The sequence below is a fragment of the Notolepis coatsorum genome (assembly GCF_963971535.1).
Source record: "Notolepis coatsorum genome assembly, chromosome: 13".
NCBI lineage: Eukaryota > Metazoa > Chordata > Actinopteri > Aulopiformes > Paralepididae > Notolepis > Notolepis coatsorum.
The window spans coordinates 16,693,962-16,720,664 of record NC_140177.1 but is presented as its reverse complement, the minus strand read 5'-3'; the positions used below and the strand labels follow the sequence as shown (position 1 = coordinate 16,720,664).

The 26,703-nt window shown below is 39.2% G+C and overlaps 1 protein-coding gene across 1 annotated transcript; it reads right to left on the bottom strand.

Annotated features, from left to right (window-relative positions):
• Positions 1-930: 930 nt before the first annotated feature.
• LOC311239272 (polypyrimidine tract-binding protein 2-like) lies at positions 931-26,703 on the bottom strand (the record flags this gene model as incomplete). The annotated part of the gene is made up of 10 exons (XM_084327577.1): positions 26,544-26,703; positions 25,283-25,304; positions 15,738-15,786; positions 10,393-10,428; positions 9,291-9,454; positions 6,723-6,794; positions 3,707-3,778; positions 3,344-3,502; positions 2,219-2,329; positions 931-963 (listed from the first exon to the last, which is right to left on the bottom strand). Exons 1-10 carry the CDS (start codon positions 26,549-26,551, stop codon positions 931-933), a joined length of 726 nt encoding a protein of 241 aa, XP_084183703.1. The 5' UTR covers positions 26,552-26,703.

The following is a 26,703-nucleotide window of genomic DNA, read 5'->3' as shown; positions in this document are numbered from 1 at the left end:
ACCAAATTGAAATGAGCACCAGCTTCCACTTCCCCGTTTCTTCCCTGGGCGATCTGCCGATCGGCCACCAGATGGCGCTCTTGAACCGTTAGAGAGTTGACAGGGGCTCACCAGTACATATAATGTCTCCGGGGGAGAAATATGATTTCGATCACAGATTTTTTAAATATTGATATCAAAGACGCTGTCCAGCGTCATCGGCAGAATAAGCATGGCGGGAATGATGTGTTTCAGCGTCAACGGCGATTAAAGGGTTAAGCAATGGTGTGTTTGTGCATCTGATTGCTGTGTTTAACCAATTGGCTCATATGTGTGGTAATTTGACATTCTATGTGTAATGTAATGCAAGTGTGTTTAGTGTTTTGCAAATCACTGTGTGTATTGTTTTGCAAAAAGTGAGGCTGACTTTGTGCTTATAGGGGTGCAAATCTGGGCCTATGTTTTGCTCCTTGAGTGTAAGGTTTTGATAATTGTGTAATACTTTTGATTTGATCGTTTATGCAATCGAAGAACACTGTAAAGGCTAGAGATGAACTGTTTATTTCTTTTGTACATAGGCTGTGCATAATGTTTGTTTGTTTATTTGCTTATGTGTATGATTCTTAACTGTGTTTTTATTTTGTTATTGGTGTATATGTGTGTATGTATGTATATATGTATATATATGTATGTATGTATATGTGTATATATGTATATTTGTACTCTCGTTGGGGCCTCTTGGACCATATCAATGTTTTATCTGGCTAAATAAATGTTAAATAAATAAGAAACTGATGATTTGGTCCTGTTAACTTTGAATTTTCTATGGGGACTGCCCAGATCACTCTCATGGACCTGGACCTCACTTTAAAAAACTCTAATCTAGTTGTTCAGTATTCGTCTCTAATTACTCTAAAATTGCGTATTTCTGTGTGTAAATGTTTTCTAACCCTAAAAACGCCCCTGGTTCTGACCATCCAGAGACTAGAGACAGAGAGAGACACAGAGTACAGCAGGAGTTATAGATGTTCTGACCGTCCAGAGACTAGAGACGGAGAGAGACACAGAGTACAGCAGGAGTTATAGATGCTCTGACCGTCCAGAGACTAGAGAGACAGAGTACAGCAGGAGTTATAGATGTTCTGACCGTCCAGAGACTAGAGACGGAGAGAGACACAGAGTACAGCAGGAGTTATAGATGTTCTGACCGTCCAGAGACTAGAGACGGAGAGAGACACAGAGTACAGCAGGAGTTATAGATGTTCTGACCGTCCAGAGACTAGAGACGGAGAGAGACACAGAGAAGAGATGTTGACAAAATTACAGAGACAGACAGATGAAGAGCGGCAGAGAGAGAAAGACAGACAGATGGAGAGAAAGAGAGACAGACTGAGAGAAAGAGACACAGACAGACTTTGAGAGCCAGAGCAACAGACAAAGAGAGATAGAGAGACACATGGAGTGCATGAGAGTTTAGTTTGCTGGGTGGAACGTTTACAAGAATCACCACCTCGGTTTTGGATTTAAATGCAGCAGAGCAGACAAATTCATGACTAATGTTAACTGAACTTAGTATTCAGACATTCATGACTAATGTTAACTGAAGTTAGTATTCAGACATTCATGACTAATGTTAACTGAACTTAGTATTCAGACATTCATGACTAATGTTAACTGAACTTAGTATTCAGACATTCATGACTAATGTTAACTGAAGTTAGTATTCAGACATTCATGACTAATGTTAACTGAACTTAGTATTCAGACATTCATGACTAATGTTAACTGAACTTAGTATTCAGACATTCATGACTAATGTTAACTGAACTTAGTATTCAGACATTCATGACTAATGTTAACTGAACTTAGTATTCAGACATTCATGACTAATGTTAACTGAAGTTAGTATTCAGACAGTCATGACTAATGTTAACTGAACTTAGTATTCAGACATTCATGACTAATGTTAACTGAAGTTAGTATTCAGACATTCATGACTAATGTTAACTGAACTTAGTATTCAGATATTCATGACTAATGTTAACTGAACTTAGTATCTTATTCTTAGTGTTGAAGGACAGTCAATGGAAATAGTCAAAGACCAGTTATAAAAAGCACTCCATACACTGGAGTGATGTATTAGACTACAGCAAAGGGTTCTACAGTACCAAAGTAAACCCAGGAGTGATGTATCAGACTACAGCAAAGGTGGTTTGTGTGTGTATGGTTGTGTATGTACCAGTTTAGATTGCTGGGCGTTGACTGGGTCGCTGTACTGGAGCAGAGCCTGGAACTGGTTGTTCTTAGTGAAGGTTATGATCTTCATCACCGTCCCAAACTTACTGAAGATCTACGATAGAGAAACAGAAGCATCAACACATTAACACATCATACCAACATCTATATGGTAGTATAACAAGGGTAGTCTAGTATAAAAGGTATAAAAGGGGTAGTATAGTATAAAAGGGGTAGTATAGTATAAAATAGATAGTCTATTATAAAATAAATAGTCTAGTAAAATGGGGTAGTATAGTATAAAAGTGGCAGTATAGTATAAAAGCCATGACATTTAATAGATTTGGATATTCATGATGACACATAGTTACTTATGTGCCATCGTTGCCGTGGAAATGGCAGACGTTCAACGTCAAAACATGCGCAACATGTCATGTGTGCAATGAATTAATGAATCACGTTAGAAAAATAAAGCCAAGACTAAAGTTTAGCTGGTAAACACACGTACAGGTTGCTAATAGACATTTGCGTACAGGTTGGCAGGTCTGTATTATATATTAGTACCAGTTATATTTATACATTTAATATAATATTAGTACCTGTTATATGTATACATTTAATATAATATTAGTACCAGTTATATTTATACATTTAATATAATATTAGTACCAGTTATATTTATACATTTAATATAATATTAGTACCAGTTATATTTATACATTTAATATAATATTAGTACCCATTATATTTATACATTTAATATAATATTAGTAACTTTTATACATTTAATATAATATTAGTACAAAGTTATATTTACACATTTAATATAATATTAGTAACCGTTATATTTATACATTTAATATAATATTAGTAACTTTTATAAATTTAATATAATATTAGTACAAAGTTATATTTACACATTTAATATAATATTAGTAACCGTTATATTTATACATTTAATATAATATTAGTACCCATTATATGTATGCATTTAATAAAATATTAGTACCAGTTATATTTATACATTTAATATAATATTAGTACCTGTGCCTCTCTTAGTACCAGTTATATTTATACAGTTAATATAATATTAGTACCGGTTATATTATACATTTAATATAATTAGTACCTGTTGCAAGACATCCAGAGTGACGGGGTAAAACATGTTGTCGATGATGATGCGCAGGACGGGGCTGGGGGGCGGAGCCAAGTCCAGGACTCCAGTATCAGAGGAGGGAGAGCTTCCATCCTGTACTGCTGACACCGCCTGCAGCACCGCCTGGGCCCTCTGGGGGGATAAAACGAACACACTCAAGACACCACTTTACAGTTCAACAACCAGCCATGCAATGAAAATACAAACAGTGATTAGTGTAATAATAATAATAATAATAATAATAATAATAATAATAATAATAATAATAATAATAATAATAATAATAATAATAATAATAATAATAATAATAATAATAATAAGTGAATAGGGACTGACCGAGTTGAGAGCAGAATCAGTCTTCAGTTCCTTGTGGTTTGAGTACTGGATGAAGACAGGAGTGTTTCTGACCTGCACACAAGGGGGAGGGGGGGGAATATATATATATATATATATACACACACTGCAAAATACACATTTAATGGGGACAAACATGTTTCTAATGGGTCCAGTATTGAGGGAGATCTGTTACATTGACGTTTTCCTTGGGGATAGGACTCTGTTGTGTTGTTGAATTAAAGTCACTCTAATGAAATCTCCCCTTGAGAAAATATGCGACCAACAGATTCTTTGGTATCACAGGTTTATTGATATAAACAGTTACTTGTCTAGTTCTAGTCTCGTCTCTTGGTTGTTTCTGTTCGTGTCTAGTCTGTTGTTTCTGTTCGTGTCTAGTCTGTTGTTTCTGTTCTTGTCTAGTCTCTTGGTTGTTTCTGTTCGTGTCTAGTCTCTTGGTTGTTTCTGTTCGTGTATAGTCTGTTGTTTCTGTTCTTGTCTAGTCTCTTGGTTGTTTCTGTTCTTGTCTAGTCTGTTGTTTCTGTTCGTGTCTAGTCTCTTGGTTGTTTCTGTTCGTGTCTAGTCTCTTGGTTGTTTCTGTTCGTGTATAGTCTGTTGTTTCTGTTCTTGTCTAGTCTCTTGGTTGTTTCTGTTCGTGTATAGTCTGTTGTTTCTGTTCTTGTCTAGTCTCTTGGTTGTTTCTGTTCTTGTCTAGTCTGTTGTTTCTGTTCTTGTGTAGTCTGTTGTTTCTGTTCTTGTCTCTGTTGTCATCTAGTATCTTGGTTGTTTCTGTTCTTGTGTAGTCTGTTGTTTCTGTTCTTGTCTAGTCTGTTGTTTCTGTTGTCGTCTAGTATCTTGGTTGTTTCTGTTCTTGTCTAGTATCTTGGTTGTTTCTGTTCTTGTCTATAGTATCTTGGTTGTTTCTGTTCTTGGCTCCATTTATGTTCTTTTCTAGTCTGTCGTTTCTGTTCTCGTCTAGTCTCGGTTATTTCTGTTCTTGTCTCCGTTTCTGTTCTTGTGTAGTCTGTTGTTTCTGTTCTTGTGTAGTCTGTTGTTTCTGTTCTTGTGTAGTCTGTTGTTTCTGTTCTTGTCTAGTCTGTTGTTTCTGTTCTTGTGTAGTCTGTTGTTTCTGTTCTCGTCTAGTCTGTTGTTTCTGTTCTTGTCTAGTCTGTTGTTTCTGTTCTTGTGTAGTCTGTTGTTTCTGTTCTTGTGTAGTCTGTTGTTTCTGTTCTTGTCTAGTCTGTTGTTTCTGTTCTTGTGTAGTGTGTTGTTTCTGTTCGTGTCTAGTCTGTTGTTTCTGTTCTTGTGTAGTCTGTTGTTTCTGTTCTTGTCTAGTCTGTTGTTTCTGTTCTTGTCTAGTCTGTTGTTTCTGTTCTTGTGTAGTCTGTTGTTTCTGTTCTTGTGTAGTCTGTTGTTTCTGTTCTTGTCTAGTCTGTTGTTTCTGTTCTTGTGTAGTCTGTTGTTTCTGTTCTTGTGTAGTCTGTTGTTTCTGTTCTTGTGTAGTCTGTTGTTTCTGTTCTTGTCTAGTCTGTTGTTTCTGTTCTTGTCTAGTCTGTTGTTTCTGTTCTTGTCTAGTCTGTTGTTTCTGTTCTTGTGTAGTCTGTTGTTTCTGTTCTTGTCTAGTCTGTTGTTTCTGTTCTTGTCTAGTCTGTTGTTTCTGTTCTTGTGTAGTCTGTTGTTTCTGTTCTTGTCTAGTCTGTTGTTTCTGTTCTTGTCTAGTCTCTTGGTTGTTTCTGTTCGTGTCTAGTCTGTTGTTTCTGTTCTTGTCTAGTCTCTTGGTTGTTTCTGTTCGTGTCTAGTCTGTTGTTTCTGTTCTTGTCTAGTCTGTTGTTTCTGTTCTTGTCTAGTCTGTTGTTTCTGTTCTTGTCTAGTCTCTGTTGTTTCTGTTCTCGTCTAGTCTCCGTTGTTTGTTCTTTTTTTTATCCACTTTTTTATCCGCTTTTTCTATTTTTTCTCCCATCCCAATTTAGCCGTGCCAATTCTCCCCTCCCCTGTCTTGAACGTTGCTCGCATGTGCCCCCCACTGGCCGGTTGTAGGGAGGATAGAAGCGCATCACATGTCTCCTCCGATACATGTGGAGGCAGCCAGTCGCATCTTTTCACCTGCTAGCGCGGACTCTCATTTTGCAAGGAGTAACGTGTAGGAGGCTCACACTGCCCCGCCATTTTCCTGTCTCTGCTGTGCTGTAGGAGTCGCTGTTTACAATGTCCAGATTACCACCCATGGACTTCCCACCCGCTAACTCTTGCCAATTGAGTTAGTATGACGGCCGGACCAAGCCGGAGGCAACGCCGACAGCCGGATTCGATACCGGTGTCTCGTGCGTTGGTGACGAGCGCAATGTCAGCTGCGCCACCCAGCCGCCTTATTGTTTCTGTTCTTGTCTAGTCTGTTGTTTGTTCCTAACGAAAAGTTACAATATCCTTAAGCTGAGCAGTGGATACTCTCAACTCAGAGCTGAAAACCCAAGTGCCAAGATCTTCTTCCCTGCCACTTCCATAGCGCCCCCCCCCCCGGCACTGGAATGCAGAGGAATCTTGATTCTCCCCAAAATGGAGACACTCGAAATACACACTTTCGCTTAAGGCCCTAATGATATATGTAGTAATTACAGAACTTGTAAGTCGCTCTGGATAAAAGAGTCAGATAAATGACTAAATATAAATGTAAATTAGTTTGACGGCTGCTAGCTGAAGCGATCTCCCTCAATACTGGACCAATTACTAAAATGTTTGTCCCCATTATTCATTCAGACCCCAGTCCAGGTTTAAGAATACAGAAGCTGTCCTTTAACTATATTCAGATTCTCACATTAACTATATTAAGATGTACCTTCATTCGTCTATTTTTGTTGTTTGTATATTTATTTAACCTTTATTTTACCAGGTAGTCACTTGAGATCAATGATCTCTTTTTCTAGCAAGACATGGCATATTCTATGCATTGTATTTTTCTCCCTTTTCTCGTACTTTTCATATAATAAATGATTACAATATATAACAGTGTACTAGGCCTGACCTGTGCTGATACAGTGATGTAGTAATTGACCATAGTAATGGCTGCTTCCTCTGTAGACAGCTCCAAGAAGGCCTGGAACACACAGAATCACACATTAGTAATAGCAGTAGTCTTAATAACCGTATTATCAGTAGTAGTGGCAGTAGTAGTAGTAGCAGCAGCAGGAACAGTAGTAGCAGCAGTAGTAGTATTAGCAGTAGTGGTATTAGTAGTAGTAGTAGGAACAGTAGCAGCAGCAGTAGTATTAGGAGTAGTAGCAGCAGCAGTAGTAGTAGCAGCAGTGGCAGTAGTAGTGGTATTAGTATTAGTGGCAGTAGTAGCAGGAACAGAAGTGGTATTAGTCATAGTAGCAAGAACAGTAGTAGCAACAGCAGTAGTAGCAACAGTAGTAGTAGGGCTGCACACAATTAATCGATCACAATTCATAGATCTATGCAATCTCATTTCTAAATTATGATGATTTTTTTACAGAAAAATAAATTTGATGCACATTTTAGCAAGAATCGTGCAGCCCTAAGTAGTAGCAACAACAGCAGTAGTAGCAACAACAGCAGTAGGAGTAGCAACAACAGCAGTAGGAGTAGCAACAACAGCAGTAGGAGTAGCAACAACAGCAGCAGGAGTAGTAGCAACAGTAGTTCAAAACATACAGTTGATACAACTAGGCCTATTCCAAAATAGTACATTTCAATATTAACACTTTCCGTGCCACTCACGAGATTTCTCTGTTTTTTTTTATAGGTGGTTGCGTGCCACTCACGAGATTTCTCAGATTTTTTTTTTTTTGCGATCTGAAAAATTCTTGCATCACCCGAGCCTACCCGAGTATAGCCGAGCTGCGCCGGTGATCACTGTGGAAAAAAGCGCCCCCTGTCGTCTCCCAGATGACATAAGTGATTTTGGAATGGACTCCACATTTTCCAGTTCACTGATCCAGCCGGGGTTACCACAGTTCATTCTGGAGCCTCAGATCCCCGCGGATCATGGAGATCTACAGTCTCGCGTTGGATCCATACTTATCGATTTTTTCGAATGGTGATCAGGAATTGGAATATACCAGTTGGATACCATCTGATGTCAGGTAAGGACTCTATGTTATCAGTGGTAGGATAATCAGAGTAAGTTTGATGAAGTTATAAGCTGTTTTGTGAAATGTCTTCTTTCGGTTTCACTGTAAAAGTCTGTGAGGAAATCAACGGAGCGATTATCAGTGCACGGCCGTAATGTGCTTGCGTGCACGTATAATATTGATCATCTAGCGTTTATTTGAAAACTATTCATAAAAAGGCCGACGAATATCAACGTTGTGGAATATTCCACTAAAAGACGATTTTCATAGAATGCTCCAGAATGAGCTGTTTTTTATATCAAAACGGGGGCTTTTCTAACTGCTCTGAAACGGAAACGACGCGATAAAAAAACAATCTGCCTTCACAGCACTGACTGGAAAATAGTCTTTGATAATGCGATGGGCAGATTAGACACATAGCCATAATTTAAAACATAGATTAGGCGATAGGTAAAACGGAAAACCAGGCGTGGCGCTCAAAGTGTTAAGTATTTTTAAGTTAACCTCTTAAGCCCTAGCCATATTTTCAGAAAATTCACCTAAAAGTACATACCCAAGTAAATGGAAGATTGCTCCACTTCTACAACGTCCATTTGCATGTCATTGGTATCTAGGGACATCTATGGACCTCAGGGAATGTATTCCCAGTGTCAGAAATATTGTGTCTGACCATAGATGTCCCTAGATACAAAGAACATGCAAATGGACCTTGTAGAAGTAGAGAAATCTTCTATTTTCTTGGGTATGTACTTTTAGGTAAATCTTCAGTAAATATGGCTAGAGCTTAAAGGGGAACTCCAACATTTTGGGAAATTAGCTTATTTAACATCTTCCCTGGAGTTAGACAAGAAGATACATACCTTTTTTGTCTCTGTGCGTGCATTTAGCTTTGGGAATAGACGCTCGGTTAGCATAGCTTAGCTTCATCACTGGAAGTGAGGCAGATCCGTAGCCTTACAGTGCCTTACAGTGTATTGTAAGGTCTGACATTGACCAAATTTGATATGCATGACCTTGGTGGGCTCTAGGTCAACTCCTGAAAAGGGGGTCAATGTCAGACCTTGCAATCAAAAGTTAGGGGGCGCACTGAAATTATGGCAAGGGTTATTAGCCCCCTAACTTTTGATTGCAAAGTCTGACATTGACCCCCTTTTCAGGAGTTGACCTAGAGCCCACCAAGGTCATGCATATCAAGTTTGGTCAATGTCAGACCTTGCAATACACTGTAAGGCTACGGATCTGCCTCACTTCCAGTGATGAAGCTAAGCTATGCTAACGGAGCGTCTATTCCCAAAGCTAAATGCACGCACAGAGACAAAAAAGGTATGTATCTTCTTGTCTAACTCCAGGGAAGATGTTAAATAAGCTAATTTCCCAAAATGTTGGAGTTCCCCTTTAACAGGTTAATGAGTTATCCAGGAACTCTTGTTCTTCTCATCATACGTTTCATATGCCATTTATTATTTTAGTACGATAATAAATAAACTAAAATCAGACACCTGGTTCTTGCCCTTCAGCATGAGGATGTTGGTGACCTTGCCGAACGGGAGGCCCAGAGCGATGACCTCGGTCTCCGACACCTCGTTGGGGAGCTTCCTGATGTGAAGAACTCTGGAGGGCGGAGCCTCGTCCAGGCGCTGCTTCTTACTGTCACTGCCGTTAGCTACACACACAAACACAAACACACACACCAGGGCCCAGTAATGTCCAGGGGTCAGGACGCATGTTCAGCTCACACTGACTGCTTGGGACTGTTGTCGCTTTCTGAATATGAATTCAGGAACGCACGTATAACGCAATGGACACATATCCTTTATACTCAGAATTATACTCATTATTATCCTACTATGCTCGTTATTATCTTACTATGCTCATTATTATCTTACTATGCTCATTATCATCTTACTATGCTCGTTATTATTTTACTATGCTCATTATTATCTTACTATGCTCATTATTATCTAAATATGCTCGTTATCATCTTACTATGCGTGTTATTATCTTACTATGCTCATTATTATCTTACTATGCTCGTTAGAACCCTAGAACTCTGGTCCACCTGAAAACGTGGGTCTCGGCTCGCTTGCAAGTGAACCCTGGTGCGTTTGTTTCAAATGTTGCTTTCATTACGTATAAAGTACATGTACATTACAGTGAAATGCTTGGTTCTGTATGAGCCCGAGAATGTGCTTTCACAGTAAAAAAATTTTTAAATAAAAAGTAAGTAAAAGAGGAATACAAAAGGATTTGATCATAAAAGAGGTTAGTGAGGGTATCTGGGGGTTTCAACAAGTTCAATTTAAGACATTTTAATACCACTTAGAGCAGAATTGAATACCAATTTCACAACAATACTAGCTAATTATTGCTAGATTATTATTGTTATTATTTTAGCTGGTACGGTAGAAATAGCCAAATAATGTCATGATACTAAACAAATACCTTACATGCATAATTCAGGTGACAGTAGCCTAGACAGTGGCATAGAATACATTACTGACAGTGAATTGGAAAATAATAAGTATAGTATTTCATAACATTTGTGCAACAAGCTATGGTGGGAGATCACATTATTTTCTGTCGACATATATCATCTCTTACCTTGCGGTGCATCTGGATTCGGGAGATCACGAGATTCTGTGTAACAAACCATCTGGTGCATCAGGTTATATAATCTCCTGGTTTTAATTAACTTGTATAGTGACATGAATGAAATCAGGCTTTGTATGGAGAACAGTGTTGCCAGATTACACTGAGAAGCCGCATTTTAAACTATGTTGAATTATTCCTACACATCACGTTTGATAGAGATTAAGGTTAGATAAAGGTTGTATAGAGGTTAAGGGTAGATAGAGGTTAAAGGTAGATTTATGTTAAGGTTATATAGAGACGTTATGGTTAGATAGAGGTTAAAGGTAGATAGAGGTTAAGGGTAGATAGAGGTTATGGGTAGGGCTGACCTTCAAAGCTTTTTTTGGCAATCGAAGCTTCGAGGCCAAGCTTCGATTTTAATTCGAAGCTTCGATAAAAATATATATATATTTTTTTTGTATCTTATGTTGTGGGACTTGTACAGCACTTTGGTAAACTTTGTTGTTTTTAAATGTGCTCTATAAATAAAGTGGATTGGATTAATTAATTAAGTAGCCCCTTTCGTGACTGTGACACAGCCAACAAGGTTTCACTCGGCTGCGCTGCCTGGGTGCAGTGGGGCTGCTCTCACAGCCAACGACATGAGATTACATAATTATGTTGCAACCGTTGTCTATCAAGCAAACAATTATATTATATTTAATTTATAATTTATAATTATATCAGACAATGCACCTACAAAAGCAGATGATTACAATTAAATTAGCCAACTTGGTGACACATTAGTCATAGCAGCATAGGCATAGCCTTAATGTTTTGTGTGGCGTTGCCGTTGTGTACAACGATACTTACGTTTTTTAGGTGATTTGACAAAGTTGTTGTAGAGTTGTGATATGCCATTTTCTTCTGGCATATCTGGCACTCTGCTTTTTGGGCATTGTCTTTGCATATTTTAAAGTGTAACCAGACGTCTGATGACTTCTTCGTCGACATGTCTGCTGCACATGTCCTTGTTGTTTTCAACACAGATAATCTCCACGTGCTTGTTGTAGAGAGGTGGAGTCGAGGCGCCGCTTACCTTCGTTTCATTGGAATGGAGGCGCAAGACATGAGGCAAAAAAATAATAATTTACTCAGATTTTCTTTTTATGTTCGCAGCTTGTGCCATCGAACGAAGCTTCGAAGTATTTAAGACGCCCATAGTTATGGGTAAATATATGTTAAGTTAGATAACGAATTTTTTTTTATGTTCGCAGCTTGTGCCATCGAACGAAGCTTCGAAGCTTCTAAGTATTTAAGACGGCCCTAGTTATGGGTAAATATATGTTAAGGTTAGATAGATGTTAGGGGTAGATTTATGTTAAGTTTAAGGTTGGATAGAGGTTAAGGTTAGATAAAGATTAAGGGTAGATCTATGTTAAGGTTAGATAAAGGTTAAGGGTAGATATATGTTATGGTTAAGGTTAGGTTAAGGGTAGATCTATGTTAAGGTTAAGGTTAGATAGATGTTAGGGGAAGATGTATGTTAAGGTTATGGTTAGATAGAGGTTATGGTTAAATAGAGGTTAAGGTTAGATAGAGGTTAAAACTTTCAACGCCAGGGATTAGCCTTATCCTCGTAGCTAGAGCGCCAGCTATCTAGAGCCTATTTTCACTGTGCGTCACGATGTTTGCCGAGCTATATCTATATTCTATATTATAGCTATGGATACATTACTATGGTCATTTGACAGTAACCATCTTCTGTCCAATATGCAAAAAAATAATATTTTATTCATGAATACATTTGCGCGTTATCTCGTGGTGAATATTGTATAGTATCAGACAGGGTTAGAAATTAACATTTTTTTTCAAGGGCTTTTTTTGCCCCCCTTAATTGATTTTCGGGGGCTTTTTTTGTATTTCGGGGGCACAGAATTTTTATGATAAACGGTAGGGGTGGGACGGTTCACAAAATGGACGGTTTGGGTCGTATCACGATTTTGGGGTCACGGTTTTCAGTTCGATATAAGTTAATTTTTATTCAAAAAAAATGTAACACTCAAATCTAAACATGTTTCTCATTTATTAAAAATAAAATAAAAGGTTTACAGTGTTTACAGCCTTAAATAATGTTTGGCACACAAAGACCGAACTGACTGAAAAATATATTGTCAAAGTATTAACTTAGTGCAAACAAACAATATGCTCAGCCAGCACTAGACTTTCCTTTCTTTAATATAAACACACAAAAACAATGTCAACCATGTTTAAATTCCCTGATTGTCAGTTCTTAATGGAAAGATTCGTTTTCGGCTTGAAATTATTATGTTTCCGTCTACATTTATTTAGACTAACATTATTTAAATATTGAGTGCAACTGTGGTGGATTACGTAATTCGGTGAGTTGGAACTATCTATGGGTTGGCGCGGGTCCCCACAGACATTTTAGCGTGTGGCACCTTCAGCTCCGGTAACGTTAGGAGGAGTTCATAACATCAACATGCAGTGGGACAGCGGTAATAGTCCCGGTTGGAGTTAGTAAAACACAGTTGTATGTTAGCCTTCTTGGATGTTGAATAAACGCCTATCATTGTCTTTAAACACCCCGCCTCTCAGACTCCCATTTCCTCCTCTGCTACAGTAGCTAGTAGTAGCTACGGTGACATTTCATTGACTGTACAGTATTAGCTTGCGGGCTACGTCGGGCTACCATAGTTAAAACGTGCGTTGTTTTGTACAAACTGCTAACGCTATGGCAAGATGTGTGTATGCCTATGTAATGTTAATGGCTATGTTTTTAAAGTCGTAATGAAGATCGATTTATATTGTGCGTGCCATTTTTACACAAACTGACTAGCACCTGGCTGCAGCTGGACCCTATTGGGCTGCAGTGCTGCCGCTGCCTGCAGCCAGTGCAGAACACCGGCTCCGCCAAATAATTTTTTTTATTTGCGCGTCATCTGAACCGTACGATACACAGACGCTCCATTACTGGATAAATATATATATATAATTAGTAAACTGTCGGGGGCATTAAGTGCCCCCCTTAACTGATTTTCGAGGGCATTTTGTCCATTTTCAAGGGCATTATGCCCCAAGCCCCCGTTAATTTCGAACCCTGGTTTCAGAATGATCCCGGCTAATTCCAGAAAGCTGCGTAATGGGGCGCTATGTGAATTCTGCTAAAGTCGTTGGAGTTTTTCGCCTGGACACGCTAATATTCCCAAATCAAATGTATATAATAGGTATTATGTTTCATCATGAATGCATCAAAAGGGGGGGGGTTTGATTATTTGATCGTTTTGAACACCACAAATGCTGATCGGCCTGATCGGTATGAAATCATTGCAGGATCAAGCTGGAATTGACGTCAGATGTTCCTTACCTTAGATCGGGCTTATTCCAAAAAGAATATTCCAACTGTCTGATCGCGATTTCCAGTATTGATGTTCATCTGGTCCCGGACATAATGTGGCACAAGTTATCCATCGAGGGGCATTGGACGCGTTTCCAAGTGTGAACCGCTAGACTTGCCTGAACCAAAATTATGCGCCCGGAGGGGTTTAGATAACATGCGGTCTGGAACAGGCTTTTAAGCGTTCTCGATACTGCCGCCTAGCCGGTTTTGGCCGGTATAGCACTTTTTGGGTCTCTAGATGGCTTTCACTCGTAACATATAGGTCCGTGAGTGTAATATTGATATTAAGATCGAATAAAAGAAAAAACGATCTAAAAACGTATATATACGTTTATGGCGCTGAAACGTTGGCAAGCAAACACGTATATATACGTGGTTGGCCGTGAAAGTGTTAAGGGTAGATATGTTAAGGTTAAGGTTAGATAGAGGTTATGGGTAGATTTGGGAACTCCAACATTTTGGGAAATTAGCTTATTTAACATCTTCCCTGGAGTTAGACAAGAAGATACATACCTTTTTTGTCTCTGTGCGTGCATTTTAGCTTTGGAAATAGACGCTCCGTTAGCATAGCTTAGCTTCATCACTGGAAGTGAGGCAGGACAGTAGCCTTACAGTGCCTTACAGTGTATTGCAAGGTCTGACATTGACCAAATTTGATATGCATGACCTTGGTGGGCTCTAGGTCAACTCCTGAAAGGGGGGTCAATGTCAGACCTTGCAATCAAAAATTAGGGGGCGCACTGAAATTATGGCAAGGGTTATTAGTAGGGGTGGGAATCATCAGTTTCATCACGATACGATACGATATCGATTCTTTGGACAACGATACGATATTTGCCGATATCACAAAGTCTGCCACGATACGATACGATACGATTCAATTCAGGTGTCTGCGATCGATATGAGGCGATATTATGTGCCCATTTAACACAATCAGTCACATTTAGATCAACTAAAAAAAGGCTACGGAAATATCAATTGATGTATTTATTTTTGAGCTCTTCCAGACATTTAAATGAAAAACAATCTATTGTTTTTAATACAAATAGACCTCCTGTTCACTTTTGTTTTTATATATTGAGCTTTAACACACACACAGACACACACACACACACAGTCCCCCACAGCCCCCACCCCTCCTCCTTCCAAGTCCCCTTTCCACTCTCCTGTTCTCTCTCACGGTTAGCTGCTTAGCTTTTAGCAGCCAACGCGACGTTCATTTAGATATTTAACGCGACGTTGGCATAAAGGAATGGCGACGATGCAACGCCTGTTATATGCATTTGACCCGTTGCGGGGAAAAAACTGCACAGACTTATATCGGCTCGCAAAATAGACGCTCTGTAGTGCTTTACAGCAGACGCAAACACTGCTGTAATTTCTACACGGAGTTTCACAATACTGGGCGCCGGCGGATATGACTCGCGGGGATTTTCAAAATAAGAGTATCGCAATATGAATCGATCTTTTTACGTTGCGTCGATCCTATTTGATTATTGATAATAGATCGATATATCGATCTGGATCGATGTATTGTCCCACCCCTAGTTATTAGCCCCCTAACTTTTGATTGCAAAGTCTGACATTGACCCCCTTTTCAGGAGTTGACCTAGAGCCCACCAAGGTCATGCATATCAAGTTTGGTCAATGTCAGACCTTGCAATACACTGTAAGGCTACTGTCCTGCCTCACTTCCAGTGATGAAGCTAAGCTATGCTAACGGAGCGTCTATTCCCAAAGCTAAAATGCATGCACAGAGACAAAAAAGGTATGTATCTTCTTGTCTAACTCCAGGGAAGATGTTAAATAAGCTAATTTCACAAAATGTTGGAGTTCCCCTTTAAGGTTATGGTTAAATAGAGGTTAAGGGTAGATAGAGGTTAAGGTTAGATAGAGGTTATGGTTAGATAAAGGTTAAGGGTAGACAGAGGTTAAAGGTAAGAGGTAAACTTACCAGTCATGGGAGGGCTGTCAGAATACAGGTTGAGCTCATCTGAACTCCTCTGGAACAGAAAATACACAACAGGTGAGACATTTACCACATGATGTGCTACCACGTCTACCAGATAACAATATAATACTACCCTGTCTACCACGTAACAACAACAATATAATACAATGTAATACTACCCTGTCTACCACGTAACAACATTGCTAGGGGTGCACCGATATGAAAATTTGCAGCCGATACCGATATTTGTGGCAAAAAACTTTTTTTTTTTTTACTTTTTTTTATGAAACTACTGTATATTTCTATGTCTCTAAATGTTTTGATGAATTGAAAATGGAGGACCTTTATGTAAAAAAGCCAAAAGTCTTTTTCTGGGCCCCGTTCCCCGTACCTGGCTAACTGAGTTAGCCGGATAATTTTCAGCATAGCTTGACTTAAGCCAGACCTTTCCGTTCCCCGAAGTCGGATTTTCTAAATCACCATGGTAACAGATCAGAAAGTTTTAACCTGGTCGAGGGCAGGGTTTAGTTCAGTTAGCTGGATAACCTGCATGGCCACGCCCTCGCAAAGAAATGCCAGCTCGCTTCCTGAAATAATTCTCACAGTCTAGATCCCATTCTGAATTATGTTTTTGTGCTTCGTTTTCCTAGAGGGGGCTTTTGAAATGTATAATAATAGAACTAAATGCTGATAATAAATCATATTCAGCCTATAGATTTACTTTGTCCTAAATAAAATAATGCATGTCATATACGGCGCTCGGAGTCGCGATACACGCTGCATGTGGTTATTTTAATAACGGCGCATTGCAAATGTGAATCCCGCTGGGATATTTTTAATGAATGAAACCTATCGGCCGTTTGGCTCTGATTAGTTTCATATATTCTCCGCTGTAGATTTGCTTAACGGAGCGCCCGGATTGTGTTTCATTCAAGCATAAAATTGAAGTGTCTATGCGTGGATTGTGGTCTTTGTGGATTATGAATTACGAGGAATCTGAGGATTGTTGAATTGTATCATCACTCACACGTTATTGTGATATTGTAACTGGGATTAAAATGTCTGATGAGATGCGCTGTTTGACGGATTTGAGCAATTGAATGAGCCGTTGACGTCACATTAATGCATTTGAGAATAAAGAGATAAAACTTCATTCAAAAAAAAATATTATAAACACGGGTCTCTTGTCCATTGATGGATATATAATGGATATATTTTGTCTGGCACAGTGGTGTAATGGTTAGTGCTCATTCCTGTCAAGCGGACGACCCGAGTTTGAAACCCCGCGTTTCTAATATAATTTTTTTTGGAATATAATATTAAGGACTATACGCAAAAGTAGCCTAGTTTTAAGTTAAAATATTATAAATCTACATGCATTGAGGATGTCATTCTTTATATAGCTCTCAAAGTACACCAAATTGAAGCATTTACATCGCAAAAAGAAAAAAAAATTGAAAAAGGGGGATTCGAACGCGGGTCGTCCGCGTGAGAGGTATAAGGACTAACCATTACACCACGGTGCCAGATAAATAAAATATCCATTAATGGACAAGAGAGCCGTACGTCGGCCGTCTAATGAAGTTAGATTCACTGTTATCTGATGATGAACATGCGTCACTGGTATAAACCAAAGGTTAATCAATTCAATGCATATGGATTATGTCCGAAACAGATTAAAACCTGATTAATAGTGAAACTGTATAGCCGGCTCCAAGCCTCTCTGTTATTTCGGGGGTCGTGCCTTGAAAATTGTATTTATATATAAAGTACATGTTACCTAAGCCGAGCGCATACAGTGCAGATATCCTCATAAGCATCTATTAATTCTTATCAATTAGATACTCTTTGGGCTTGTTTTTATCCTTATTCTGAAAGAGTTGAACTAATTATTTTCGCTAGCAAGATCTCATTTGATTATTCATTCCATAAGCCTACTGCCAGCAGGCACGTTTAAAGAAATATAATCTGATTGATTGGGGTAATGAGGGATTTAAAATTAGCCTATAGATTATGCATTTAACTTGTCGGCGAGGCTATTGAGCCGTACTGCATTGTACCCATTCTGCAATCTGTTAATAAAGTTTTAAATCAATCAATCAATCAATGCCGTTAGAAAATCAGGATTTCTGCGATCGACACCTGCTGTCTTTTCAGCTGAGGCGGCCGCGCGCAATTATCCTGAGTCTCAAGTCTGGTTCGAATGAACGAGACTGAATCAGCGTTCGAGGAACAGGAAAATCCCGGATTCAAACATCGGGTTAATTGAATCTGGATAATGGGACTCTTGATCGACTTAGTTGAACCAGGTACGGGGAATAGGGCCCTGGTCTTCAACCTCCAGTCTTAGCACTGTTGTTGTATTGAGCTGTACTGTATTGTACCCATTCTGCAATCTGTTAATAAAGTTTTCAATCAATCAAACAAATGTATAGAAAAGCTTTTATTATAACCTGGAACCATATAACAAAAAATTATAGTATTGTTTATGAAAATGTGTTAGCCCTATGCTTGACTATTATTTTAGGCATGGCAACAAATAAAATAATAATAAAATGAATAAATAAAATATTAAATAAATAAATAGGCTACACGTCTCGCGTTACAAATTGTGCTCACTGATATGAACATAGGCCTCTTTACTTACTTAAAAAAAGGAAACACCAAGAAATATGTTTATGGTATTCCATCATGCCATGTGTGTTTTTTATATATTTTATAATGCTCATGATTATTGCTGAAGTCTGAGTCATACAATACCCACTGGCTTTCATCTTCAACAGACTAACTTGACTAAAAAGACAAAAAGGTTTATGAGTTTTAAGAGTTTAAGAGACAGCACTCACTGTATCTCTCTCAAACAAAGCTCCATGTTCTCCAGTAATATCTCCATAATCTGAGTTTGCAATGCATGTGTCGTGTCAGGTACAACAGAACAATTTTGATTGACAGTCAATTCTGCCAATTATGTCACACCGCTAGCACCCACCTCCTGCTGTTCTTACCACCAATCGGCAAGCGCTTATTCGTTTTTTACTTCCGGGAAGTCCGCCATTGATTTTCGCAAGAGATCAACAACAAAGCTAATAACGTTAGCTCCCCATGGCCCACGAGTAGATTACCAGTGCTCCGCAGGAGTACTAAATGAGGCACAATGATTTTACTGCAACGAATGTTATAATAAAAGCTTTTCTATACATTTTTCTGATTGAAAACTTTATTAACAGATTGCAGAATGGGTACAATTCAGTACGGGCTCTCTGAGCAAAGGAAGGAAGTGAGAGATATGAATGAGTAATGCTTGCTATTAGGGCTGTCTTAAATACGTCGAAGCTTCGTTCGATGGCACAAGCTTCGAACATTAAAAAAAAATATCGAAGTTTAAAAAAAATAAAAATGTTTGCCTCAAATCTTGCGCCTCCATTCCAATGAAACAAAAGTAAGCGGCGCCTTCCCGCCTCCATTCCAATTAAACGAAATTAAGCGGCGCCTCAACTCCACCTCTCTACAACAAGCACGTGGAGATTATCTGTGTTGAAAACAACAAGGACATGTGCAGCAGACATGTCGACGAAGAAGTCATCAGACGTGTGGTTACACTTTAAAATATGCAAAGACAATGCCCAAAAAGCAGAGTGCCAGAAGAAAATGGCATATCACAACTCTACAACAACTTTGTCAAATCACCTAAAAAACGTAAGTATCGTTGTACACGACGGCGACGCCACACAAAACATTAATAAGGCTATGCCTATGCTGCTATGACTAATGTGTTACCAAGTTGGCTAATTTAATTGTAATCATCTGCTTTTGTAGGTGCATTGTCTGATATAATTATAAATTATAAATGAAATATAATATAATTGTTTGCTTGATAGACGAAGGTTGCAACATAATTATGTTATGTCATGTCGTTGGCTGTGAGAGCAGCCCCACTGCACCCAGGCAGTGCAGCCGAGTGAAACCTTGTCGAAAGGGGCTACCGGTACTTAATTAATTAATCCAATCCACTTTATTTACAAAGTTTACCAAAGTGCTGTACAAGTCCCACAACATAAGATAAAAAGAAAATATATATATATATATATATAATTATTATTATTTGTATTTGTTTTCCTTCGAAGCTTCGAATTAAAATCGAAGCTCGGCCCCAAAGCTTCGATTGCCAAAAAAGCTTTGAAGGTCAGCCCTACTTGCTATGGTCGACTCGGGTAAATATGCTGATGTTATTGAACGTGTAACTATATTAATATAACTAGGGCTGACCTTCGAATATTTTTTTGGCAATCGAAGCTTCGAGGCCGAGCTTCGATTTTAATTCGAAGCTTCGAGAGAGAAAAAAAATTATAATAATTGTATCTTATGTTGTGGGACTTGTACAGCACTTTGTTGTTTTTAAATGTGCTCTATAAATAAAGTGGATTGGATTAATGAATTAAGTAGCCCCTTTCGTGACTGTGACGCAGCCAACAAGGTTTCACTCGGCTGTGTGATTTAATTCAAGGTGGATCGCTGTTGTCGTTTGAACAACTTCAGATTTCATGGGAAATACCAATCCCCCAAATCAAGAATGTTTAAGATGAATGAAGTAAGATTTTGATTATTTGAAATATGGCCTGTGTAGACTAAACTATGCACAGAATTATGTCAGTCTACAAGGTCCGGATTCTACATAATCCGGCAATGTAGACCTTGTAGACTCCACTACAGACCAATTATCAGTGAATGTTCATGCATTTTTAAGAAGGGCTACTTCCACAAAAAAACAAAACTCACCAAAACATCTCAGTACACCTTATCTAAATGTTCTATTTCATATATTATGGAGATTCATATTTATTTATGTATTGCATGCATTTCTACATTTTATTTCCTATTTTGTTTATTCATATATCTTTCTTTCTTATGTGTGGAATTCTACAAGGCATGTAGGTGTATATGTTAGGGGTGCACCGATGTATCGGTCGGGTATCGGTATCGGCCGATAAGTGCCTTGTTGACTGCAATCGGCCTATCGGCCGATAAGCTCGAATGTGCCGATGGCAGTAGCCGATAAATATCCATCAATTTGTGTCGCGTCAAAAGGCAAAACGCGCCTCGACCTTCACAACGCCGCCCCCGGCCCCCGTTCTTTCAACCTAAAAGTGCACTTTCTTCAACCTCGAAGTAAACAAATCACAGAACGGTAGCCAGTTAGTAGGTATCAACGTGAGCTCCCGGGGCGGTAGCTAGTTCGCTAGCACCATCCAGGCATCAACGTGAGCTCCCGGTACGGTAGCTAGTTAGCTAGCACCATCCAGACATCAACGTGAGCTCCCGGTACGGTAGCTAGTTAGTTAGCACCATCCAGGCATCAACGTGAGCTCCCGGTACGGTAGCTAGTTAGCTAGCACCATCCAGGCATCAACGTGAGCTCCCGGTACGGTAGCTAGCACCATCCAGGCATCAACGTGAGCTCCCGGGACGGTAGCTAGTTAGCTAGCACCATCCAGGCATCAACGTGAGCTCCCGGTACGGTAGCTAGTTAGTTAGCACCATCCAGGCATCAACGTGAGCTCCCGGTACGGTAGCTAGTTAGCTAGCACCATCCAGGCATCAACGTGAGCTCCCGGTACGGTAGCTAGTTAGTTAGCACCATCCAGGCATCAACGTGAGCTCCCGGTACGGTAGCTAGTTAGTTAGCACCATCCAGGCATCAACGTGAGCTCCCGGTACGGTAGCTAGTTAGTTAATAACGTTATATAGTTAGTGTTACACGTTCAATATAACATCAGCATATTATTTACCCGAACACAGCAAGTAAGCAAGGCATTATTCCGTTCATAGCTCAGTTCCATTCCGTTGCTCATTCCGTACCCAACTACCCATTCTGCAATCTGTTAATAAAGTTTTCAACCAGACAAATGTATAGAAAGGCTTTGTTTTATTATAACATTTGTTGCAGTAAAACCATTATGTCTCATTTGGTCATGTGTGGAGCGCTGGTCGGCGGGCCGGGCAGCTAAGGTATTAGCTACGTTAAGTTTGTTGTGCTCTCGAGTCGCAAGCAGATCAATGGCGGCATGCCCGACTGTAGAAAATGAATAAACGCTTGCCGATTGGTGGTAAGAACAGCAGGAGGTGGGTGCTAGCGGTGTGGCGTAATTGGCCGAATCGACTGTCAATCAAAATGGTTCTATTGCATTGGCTGAGAGCTCTGGTTGAGAGAATAGTATCCATCTGCAGGCCGCCAGACGATACAGGGAGAGGGATAGGGCTACATGGCATGGTGGAATTAATACCATAAACATATTTCTTGATGTTTCCTTTTTTTTAAGTAAGTAAAGAGGCCTACAAATACAAACATACACATACAAATATATACAGTAGTTTCATTAAAAAAAATTATTAAAAAAAATTTAAAAGAAAATTTAATTTTTTTTACAAATACTTATATACAAATATACAAATATCGGTATCGGCTAGGGCTGGGCGATATGACGATATTATATAAATATCGGGTACAGTTCATTAACGATACACTTTTTAAACGTATCGTGGATATCATGATGTTTTGCCCAAGAGGCTTGTGTCGCGTCAATCTGGTCCACACGTTGACACTTTTGAACAGCGCCGCCCCACACACTACTGCATCAAAAGTTACTACTTATGATAACAAAGGCATTCGTTTTGTGGCATTAACATTATATAGTTACACTTTCAATAACATCAGCGTATTTACATAGCAACGACCGAGGTCGACCTAGATATAGCAAGCATTAGTCGTTCATATCTCAGCCCGTGCTGACTCAGTTGTGCCCATTCTGCGGTCTGTTAATAAAGTTTTCAATCAGACAGATGTATGGAAAGGCTTTTATTATAACATCCGTTGCAGTAAAATCATTATGCCTCCAGTCGTTTAGTCCTTCTGCGGAGCTAAAAGCTAAACGTCGGCCGCGGCGAGCTACCGCTGCCAATTGTTATTGTCATTGAGCTCTCCAATGGCGGAAGTAAAAAATGAATACGCGCTTGCCGATTGGTGCTAAGAACAGCAGGGCGGGTGCAAGCGATGTGACGTAATTGGCAGACGCGACTGTCAATCAAAATGATTCTGTTTGCCGACTGAATGAATGAGAACGTTATTAACAGATTGCAGCATGGGTACAATACAGTACAGCTCAATAAAACAACAGTCAACAGCGGACTGGAGGATGCAGACCAGAGAAAGACTTTCGTCTTGTTTACATCAGGGTCCCCCATTTTCAATTCATCATATTTCATATCTAAATCATATAATATCTCATTGCTAAATATATGCAATATATAATCTAATAATCCAATAATCTAAATCTAATATATAATATAAAAATGCTAAATGCATGGGTATTTTATTTTGTCTTTAATGTTAGCTTGCAAACTCAAATACTGTCTTGGTAAGCCTCATAATGAATTTTGGGGAAAAAAAGAAAAACATCGTGATGCGTATCGTGTATCGCCGAAAGGTCAGAAAATATCGTGATATCATATTTAGGCCATATCGCCCAGCCCTATCGGCCGATTGTGTTAGTTGAACAATCGGTATCGGTGGCCAATTTTCATATCGGTGCATCCCTAGTATATGTGTTTGAGGATGATATCCTTCAAACAGGCAATAGTGATGATATAATTTGGGCAGTTTAAGTTTAAGTTTATTTGGATCCCCATTAGCCACAGCAGTGCTGGGGCTATTCTTCCTGGGGTCCATAACACATAAAATACAGTTACAGACGTATACACTCACAACATTTACATGTCATACAGACAATTAAAACAACAATAAAAACCCTTATACACTCATAACATTTACATGACATACAGACCATTAAAACAACAATAAAAACCCTTATACACTCACAACATTTACATGTCATACAGACAATTAAAACAGTAAAAACCCTAATCAAATTCATAATACAATATAAAAATACAAAATTATACAATATTTTAATAATATATCCCTATCAGACACATGCCTTTTCATCCATATATACCTATCTCTTTATCAGACACATACATTTTAATTTACGTACACACTATCTATTAGGGAATGTCAATTTCTTTGGTTGAAAATGTTGTTTTACCACGATTTTGAAACGGCATTTACTATTCTCCTGCTTAACATGTCTGGGAAGAGAGTTCCATTCCTGCATACCACGGAACATGACAGTTCGCTTCATTGCATTCGACCTCAGTGCTGAGCTGGGTTACTTTCCTCCAGTGTATTTGTCCCCCGGCCCCACCCAATGGCCCCATGCGTGCGCGGCACACACACACACACACACACACACACAGAAGGAAAAAAATATTTGAAAAAAAAATTAATCTTTATATTTTTTATTTATTAAACTTCGATTTTTTTTAATGTTCGAAGCTTGTGCCATCGAACGAAGCTTCAAAGCTTCGAAGTATTTAAGACAGCCCTAAATATAACGTTAATGCCACAAAACGAATGCATTTGTTAATCATAAGTAACTTTAATGCAGTAGCGTGTGTGCGGCGTTGTGCAGGTCGCTTGACTGAAACTTTTCAAAGTTTGAACCAGATTGACGCAACACAAATTGACGGATATTTATCGGCCACTGCCATCAGCACATTTTAGCTTATCGGCCGATGGCAGTCAACAAGGCACTTATCGGCCGATACCGATACCCGACCGATATATCAGTGCACCCTATTGTAATACTACCCTGTCTACCACGTAACAAAAATAATACAATGTATTACCCCGTCTACCACGTAACAACAAATACTACCCTGTCTACCACGTAACAACAACAATATAATACTACCCTGTCTGCCACGTAACAATAATATAATAAAATGTAATACTACCCTGTCTACCACGTAACAACAATATAATACAATGTAATACTACCCGGTCTACCATGAAACAATAATATAATACAATTTAATACTACCCCGTCTACCACATAATATAATAAAATGTAATACTACCCTAACAATATAATAAAATGTAATACTACCCTGTCTGTCTACCACGTAACAATATATAATACAATGTAATACTACCCTGTCTACCACGTAACAATATAATAAAATGTTATACTACCCTGTACAAGTCCCACAACATAAGATACAAAAAAAACATTGTTGTTTTAAAATGTGCTCTATAAATAAAGTGGATTTCATTGGATTGGATTAATTAATTAAATTAATAATGAGTGGGGAGCTGCGACATGTGTATGTCGTTTACAGTTTATTATGCCACATATGGAGCTCTTTTATTTTGTCCATTCTCTGCCACAAATGTATGTCTTAGTTTTATAAGGTGGTGGTCTGTCACACAGTTAAAATGTTTTCACTGTCAATATATTAAATTAGCCAGTTTTTCCAGCCCCCCATACATTGGCTTGGAAAAAATGTGGCCCTCAGCCAAACTTAATTGCGGACCCCTGCTTTAAGGGATAGATTGGTGTTCCCAATGGTGATTTCAATAGCAAAATAGTCTACTGGACATCAAACGACACTGTAAAGCTACAAACAATCAATCAATCAATGACGGTGCTTACCTTCACACCAACTGCTACATCACTGTTGAGAGAGGAGACAACATGAGATGAGGCACAAGGAAATGAGGAGGAAGGGAGGAGAGGAAAAGAGGAGGAGAAGGATGGGGGCGGGGGGCGTATGTTCCCTGGTCTACTGGAACTCAAGCAGCTAGCCTGGGCCACAGCCTCCAGACATTTTTGCTCTATATTATAATGTTCCCATGGCCTGTACGGCACTGTTTGCACTACAATGTTCCCATGGTTCGTACAGAACTGTGAAAAACAGCTTTCTCCTTATTATGCACCGTGGACATCTGCAGGAAGAGCTGAAGTTAGTGAATCTCATACCACTGGCTGATTTTTAAAAGTATTATACACGATACTGTAACTGAGGAGTGTAAATGTTTTCCAGATGCTGAACAGCTGTCTGTGTATTGTTGGCTGTTGAATTGTCTGCTATTGTTGTGTAGGCCTACTGCTGCTACCTTGACCAGGTCTCTTGAAAAATAGATTTGAATCTCAATGAAACTTCCTGGATGCATAAAGATAAAAATAAATAAAGAATACATCCAATTGACTGTAATTCTCTGTACTTATACAATGACAATACATTTAATCCAATCCTGACCTGCTGATAATAACATATCAGTTTTAGACCGGCACGGCACGTTGAACGACAACTCGGTGTAATATAGGCTTCATTTACAGTTAAATATTTTCAGATGGGCCATTACAAAGCATTAATTTAATAAGTGCTCGGTCTTCTGGTTGTGCATTGCCCCACAGGGGCATCTGGTCTCTCCTTGTCAGAGACACTTCAAAAAGGAGACTAACCATATCCTTATTACTTCCTGTAATTCGTCACATGGGCTACACAAGGCATGGCATTGGCGGGCTTGTAGAGGCCACGCCCACATACGGTTGAATTGAATGAGCCATCTCTTCTTCTCATCTACCGTCTTTGTTGACGCTCAGCGGTTATCAAACATGGAGGTTCGATCAGAATCATGACAAAGGCATTAAGCCATGCTAGGCTATAGCCAGCGAACCGTAGACGCCATGCCGCTACATCCAATTAAACAATAAACGTGTAACGTTTATAAAAACAGGTATAGTTCTACGTCACCGAACACAACCTTCAGACTAGCAACAAGAAAAAGAAGAAGACTGCGCGGAATTCTGAGCCTCTGTGCTGCAGCGTTAGCTTAGCTAGTTGGTTCAGCAGGGCCACTCGTGCTAATGCTCGCTAACGGCTAGTTGTTGGTGTCCTGGCGAAACTTACCCGTCCATGGCACGAACTCCTCTGTTCTGGTTGTTGGTTCTGACCGGTTCCAGCTGCTTCAGACACTGATTGTACCTGTAATAACTACCCGCTTCTGCTGCTCTCTGTTTGCGACTCTACTGCGTTGGCGTTGGCGTTGCAACTTGCTCCAGAAATCCGT